Source organism: Manacus vitellinus, unplaced genomic scaffold, assembly GCF_001715985.3.
Source record: "Manacus vitellinus isolate BGI_N305 unplaced genomic scaffold, ASM171598v3 ctg7180002431126_pilon, whole genome shotgun sequence".
Classification (NCBI taxonomy): Eukaryota; Metazoa; Chordata; class Aves; order Passeriformes; family Pipridae; genus Manacus; species Manacus vitellinus.
In genome coordinates this window covers 1-6,710 of record NW_021938368.1, presented here as the reverse complement: position 1 = coordinate 6,710, position 6,710 = coordinate 1, and the positions used below count along the sequence as shown (strand labels likewise).

The window sequence follows — 6,710 nt, the reverse complement described above, 5'->3', positions numbered from 1 at the left end:
CCCGGTGTTCCTGTGCACCTGGACCCCGTGCGTGGAATCTCCCCCCCAGATCTCCCCTTTCCCACTGGGATCCATTCCCTGGGGCCTGGCATTCCAGGCCCTCATCCCCAGTCCCTCTCCAGCTCTCCTGGAGCCCCTTCAGCCTCTGGAATGTGCTCCAAGCTCTCCCGGGATCCTTCCCTTCTCCAGCCTGGCCATTCCCAGCTCTCCCAGCCTGGAGCCAGAGCCTGCCATTGGATCCATCCCCAGCCCAGCTCCTCCCTGGGAAGGAGTTCCGGGAACAAGGGGGTTCCCTGGGAATCTCGGCACTCAGGGCAGGGTCTCCCTTCCCCTTTCCCGCCTTTTCCATCCCCACATTCCATAAAAACCCCTCTGAGTGGATCCTGAGTGTCCTTTATCCCGGAATCCCGGACTGGTTTGGTTGGGAAGGGCCCTCAAACCCCCTCCCGTTCCACCTCCCGCTCTCCCCGGGGTTGCTCCGACACCTCCCAGGCTTCCCGAGACACCCCGAAAATCCCGAAAATCACGGAATTCCGGGCTTTCCCGCTCACCTGGATGGCCAGGACGAGGCGGATGAGATCCACCACCACCTCCTCGTTGGCCAGCTCCAGGCTCAGCAGCACCAGGAGCCCGAAAAGGGCCTCGTAGTGAGCCCGCCCGTTGGTCTCCTCCTTGGAGATCAGGAAGATGTGCCGGTACAGCTGCTGCCCGTGCTGGGGAAGTGGAGGGAAGGAAAACAGGGAATTCCATATGGAATTAGAAAATCAGGAGAGTTGGGAAAGAGCTCTGGGATGGTGGATCCGACCCCGGATCCGACCCCGCCGTGGTTCTGATGCCACATCCAACCTCATCCCAAAAAACCTCCAGGGAAGTGACTCCACCCCCTCCCTGGGCAGCCCATTCCAAGGGCTGATCCCAATCCATGGAAAGAATTCCTTCCTGATATCCAACTGGAATCTCCTCCCCCTGGAGGCCGAGCCCTCCTGTCCTGCTGCTGCTTCCTGGGAGAAGGGAATAACTGGGAGGTGGGAATAGTCAGGATGGGGGAGAGGAGGGGGAATAATTTGGAATGTGGGATGGGAAGGGGAATAGTTGGGATGTGGGATGGGAGGGGGAATAGTTGGGATGTGGGATGGGAGGGGGAATAACTGGGATGTGGGATAGGAGAGGGAATAATTTGGAATGTGGGATGGGAGGGGGAATAACTGGGATGTGGGTTGGGAGGGGGAATAAACTGGGATGTGGGAGAGGAGGGGGAATAATTTGGAATGTGGGCTGGGAGGGGGAATAAGTTGGGATGTGGGTTAGGAGAGGGAATAATTCAGATGTGGGAGAGGAGGAGGAATAGTTGGGATGTGGGTTGGGAAGGGGAATAAATTGGGATATGAGATAGGAGGGGAATAACTGGGATATGGGTTAGGAAGAGGAATAAGTTGGGATGTGGGATAGGAAGAGGAATAATTTGGAATGTGGGATGGGAGGGGGAATAACTGGGATGTGGGATGGGAGAGGGAATAGTTGGGATGTGGGATAGGAGGGGGAATAGTTGGGATGTGGGTTGGGAAGAGGGGGAATAATTTGGGATATGGGTTGGGAGGAGGAATAGTTGGGATGTGGGTTGGGAGAGGGAATAAATTGGGATGTGGGAGAGAAGGAGGAATAGTTGGGATATGGGCTGGGAAGGGGAATAAATTGGGATGTGGGATAGGAGAGGGAATAATTCAGATGTAGGATTAGAAATGGAATAGTTGGGATGTGGAATAGGAAGGGGAATAGTTGGGATGTGGGAGAGGAGGAGGAATAATTGGGATGTGGGCTGGGAGGAGGAAGAGTTGGGATGTGGGATAGGAAGGGGAATAACTGAGATGTGGGTTGGGAAAAGGAATAAACTGGGAAGTGGGATAGGAAGAGGAATAGTTGGGATGTGGGAGAGGAGGGGAAAATAGTTGGGATGTGAAATAGGAGGGGAATAACTGGGATATGGGTTAGGAAGAGGAATAAATTGGGATGCAGGAGAGAAGGGGGAATATTTGGGATGTGGGAAAGGAGAGGGAATAATTCAGATGTGGGATAGGAGGGGGAATAATTTGGAATGTGGGATGGGATGGGGAATAATTGGGATGTGGGAGAGGAGGGGGAATAGTTGGGATGTGGGAGAGGAGGGGGAATAATTCGGGATGTGGGATAGGAGGGGGAATTCCCATCCTTCTCGATATCCCACCTGCCCCTCCCCTGGCCCAGCTGGAGGCCGAGCCCTCTTGTCCTACTGGATTGAAATTCCAGGGATATTCCCAGGTTTTAGCAGACTCATGGAGCTCCAAGGCCCAAATCCTGGAATTACCTTCTTCATGAAGACGGAATCCTGGCGGGAACATTTCTCCACCTTCAGCTTCAGGACGGAGATGTCGCTGATGGTGCTGCCGGGAAAATCCAGGGAAAAAGGAAAACTTGGGATTCCTGAGGGTGGCAGAGCCATTCCCACATTCCTGAGGAGATTCCCTGGATGGGAACGACCCATCCCGGAGGAACCACCATCTCCAGGGGGGTTGGAATCCCAAAGATCCAAGATCTCCAGGATGGGAACGACCCAAAAATTCTCCTGGATCATGGATATTCCTGACAGGGATCCCATCCCAGATCCAGGATCTCCAGGATGGAACCATCCCAAAAATTCTCCTGGATCACTGACATTCCTGACAGAGATCCCATCCCAGATCCCAGGATCTCCAGGATGGAACCATCCCCAAAATCCTTATGGATCATGAATATTCCTGACAGTGCTCCTATCCCAGATCCCATCCCAAATCCAGGATCTCCAGGGTGGAACTATCCCAAAAATTCTCCTGGATCACTGATATTCCTGACAGGGATCCCATCCCAAATCCAGGATCTCCAGGATGGAACCATCCCAAAAATCCTTATGGATCACGGATATTCCTGCCAGGGAGCCCATCCCAAATCCAGGATCTCCAGTGTGGAACCATCCCAAAAATCCTTATGGATCACTGATATTCCTGACAGGGATCCCATCCCAAATCCAGGATCTCCAGTGTGGAACCATCCCAAAAATCCTCCTGGATCACTGACATTCCTGACAGAGATCCCATCCCAGATCCCAGGATCTCCAGGATGGAACCATCCCAAAAATCCTTATGGATCACAGATATTCCTGCCAGCGCTCCCATCCCAATCCCGCTCCCCGGGATCTCCCGCCAAATCCCTCGGGAAGAACCTGATGGTGGAGAACTTGTGGCGGTTGCCGTGGCGGTCGATGAAGCTGATGAGGATTTCCAGGACAAAGAGGCGGATTTCGGGATCTTCCAGGAGGGCCGAGGAGAGGAGCCGGTCCAGGAACGCGCTGGGAAGAGCCGTGAGCATGTTGGTGCACTGGAAACCCACGGAGACCTGGGGATTCCAAGGGAAATATGGGAAAAGGGGCACTCAGAGGGGGTTAAACCACAATTCGGGGTCCTCTGGAGAAGTTCCTGAGGGATTCACCCCTTGGAATATGGACCTGAGGGATTCACCCCATGGAAAAGGGACCTGGAGCAGTTCCTGAGGGATTCACCCCAGGGAATATGCACCTGGAGCAGTTCCTGAGGGATTCACCCCATAAAATATGGACCTGGAGCAGTTCCTGAGGGATTCACCCCAGGGAATATCCACCTGGAGCAGTTCCTGAGGGATTCACCCCTTGGAAAAGGCACCTGGAGCAGTTCCTGAGGGATTCACACCTTGGAATATGCACCTGGAGCAGTTCCTGAGGGACTGAACTCATGGAATATGGACCTGGAGCAGTTCCTGAGGGATTCACCCCTTGGAAAAACACCTGGAGCAGTTCCTGAGGGATTCACTCCATGGAATATGAACCTGGAGCAGTTCCTGAGGGATTCACCCCTTGGAATATCCACCTGGAGCAGTTCCTGAGGGATTCACCCCATGGAATATGGACCTGGAGCAGTTCCTGAGGGATTCACCCCTTGGAAAAGGGACCTGGAGCAGTTCCTGAGGGATTCACCCCAGGGAATATCCACCTGGAGCAGTTCCTGAGGGATTCACCCCAGGGAATATGCACCTGGAGCAGTTCCTGAGGGATTCACCCCTTGGAATATTCCCCTGGAATACGATCCCATGGGAATGGGGCCGGATTCCTACCTGGAGCAGGGATTTCAGGAGCATGATCTGCGTCAGCCGGTTCCGGTTTTCCCTGCGTGGAAAGAGGAATTCCGGGGTCAAATCCAGGTGGGAATGAGACATTCCAGGAATTTGGGGATTAAAAAGCAGGAATGGGATCGGGGCGGAGCAGATCCGAGTTCTCCAGGCGGGAATCCAAAGGCAAAACAACGGGAATGACAATTCCCAGGATCCCAGGGAAGCCTCTTTTCCAGATATAAACTGGAATTTGGAGTCATTTTTCCAGGAAAAATGATCCAAAGGGTTCAATAAATCCATGTGGGAATGGTGGGAATTGATCCCGGGGATTCCAGGGAGAAGGGATTTGATTCCTGCCGGGGATTCCCAAACGCGGCGGGAATTCCGGAGTCGCTGCGGCCTCGAAATTCCAACGGGATTTTAGAAAACCTGGGAGCGCTGAGCTGGGATTTAGGAATTTTCCGGGATTAAAAACCAGGGATTTTATTAAAATCTGGGAGTCCTGAACGGGATTTTGGCCATTTTATGGGATTAAAAACCCGGGAATGGGATCGGGGGGGGAGCAGATCCGAGTTCTCCAGGCAGGAATCCAAAGGCAAAACAACGGGAATGACACTTCCCAAATCCAAGGGAAGCCTCTTTTCCATAAATAAACAGGAGTTTGGAGCTGTTTTTCCAGGAAAAACGATCCAGAGAGTGGTTTAATTCCAAGGAAACGGCGCCAAAAAGATTCCCGGGAGAGGGGAGGGGGGGGCGGGAATTTTCGGGATCCGTCCTCACCCGTCTTTTCCCGGCTCCATGGAATGTTGGGAAGAGGGAAGAGGCACCTTGTTCATGATGAAAACCATCACCTCCGACTGCTGGTAGGTGGGCAGGGTGCTGGCGAAGGAGCCTGCGGAGACGGGAATGGCCTTGGAATGTCGGGAATGGCTTGGGAATGGCGGGATTCCCAAGTGGGACGGAGCCCAGAAAGGATGGAATGGGAAAAACCCGCCCGGAGCCGCCAAAACAACTCCCAGGAGGGGAAAAAATTCCAGCTAGGAGATGCCAATCCCTGATTCCAAGCTTTTCTGGAATGGGGAATTCTTGGATTCAGAACCTCCTTCCCTGTTTTCCTCAGAATTCCCAATCCAGGAAAAGCAGGAATTATTCCTGCAGATCCCCATCCACATCTTCACCTCCAGGGAATTCCAGAGCCACCAAAATTCCAGCTGGGAGATGCCAATCCCAGATTCCAAACTTTCCCATTCCAGAACTCCTGAATCCCTGGATCCAGCACCTCCTTCCCTCCTTTTCCTCAGGGATCCCAATCCAGGGAAAGCAGGAATGTCCCTTCCCATCCCACAGTTCCTGCTGGCAGATCCCAATCCCTGCTTCCAAAGGATTCTGCATTCCAAGATTCCAGAACTCCTGAATCCCTGTACCCAGCACCTCCTTCCCTTTTTTTCCCCAGGAATTCCCAATCCAGGAAAAGCAGGAATTATTCCTGCGGATCCCCATCCACATCTTCACCTCCAGGGAATTCCAGAGCCACCAAAATTCCAGCTGGGAGATGCCAATCCCAAATTCCAGACTTTTCTGGTTTGGGAATGGGGAATTCCTGGATCCAGAACCTCCTTCCCTCCTTTCCTCAGAATTCCCAATCCAGGGAAAAGCAGGAATGTCCCTTCCCATCCCACACCTCCTGCTGGCAGATCCCAGTCCCTGCTTCCAAAGGATTCGGCATTCCAAGAGTCCGGAATTCCCAAATCCCTGGATCCAGCACCTCCTTCCCTCTTTTTCCTCAGAATTCCCAATCCAGGAAAAGCAGGAATTATTCCTGCAGATCCCCATCCACGTCTTCACCTCCAGGGAATTCCAGACCCACCAAAATTCCAGCTGGGAGATGCCAATCCCAAATTCCAGACTTTTCTGGTTTGGGAATGGGGAATTCCTGGATCCAGAACCTCCTTCCCTCCTTTCCTCAGAATTCCCAATCCAGGGAAAAGCAGGAATGTCCCTTCCCATCCCACACCTCCAGCTGGCAGATCCCAGTCCCTGCTTCCAAAGGATTCGGGATTCCAAGATTCCAGAACTCCTGAATCCTCGGATCCAGCACCTCCTTCCCTCTTTTTCCTCAGAATTCCCAATCCAGGAAAAGCAGGAATTATTCCTGCGGATCCCCATCCACGTCTTCACCTCCAGGGAATTCCAGACCCACCAAAATTCCAGCCGGTAGATTCCAATCCCAGATTCCAACCATTCCCTGTCCTCTTTCCCTCCTTCCCTCTTTTTCCTCAGAATTCCCAATCCAGGGAAAAGCAGGAATGCCCCTTCCCATCCCACACCTTCTGCTGGCAGATCCCAATCCCTGCTTCCAAAGGATTCAGGATTCCAAGATTCCAGAACTCCTGAATCCTCGGATCCAGCACCTCCTTCCCTCTTTTTCCTCAGAATTCCCAATCCAGGAAAAGCAGGAATTATTCCTACGGATCCCCATCCACGTCTTCACCTCCAGGGAATTCCAGACCCACCAAAATTCCAGCCGGTAGATTCCAATCCCAGATTCCAACCATTCC

General features: G+C 52.9%; 1 protein-coding gene across 1 annotated transcript; it reads right to left on the bottom strand.

Moving 5' to 3' along the window:
* Nucleotides 1-434: 434 nt before the first annotated feature.
* LOC108639615 (protein EFR3 homolog B-like) lies at nucleotides 435-5,044 on the bottom strand (the record flags this gene model as incomplete). The annotated part of the gene is made up of 5 exons (XM_029958028.1): nucleotides 435-713; nucleotides 2,342-2,417; nucleotides 3,233-3,405; nucleotides 4,156-4,207; nucleotides 4,933-5,044. Coding segments are annotated over 5 exons (692 nt in total), but the record flags the coding sequence as incomplete, so codon positions are not given.
* Between the last annotated feature and the right edge of the window lie 1,666 nt (nucleotides 5,045-6,710).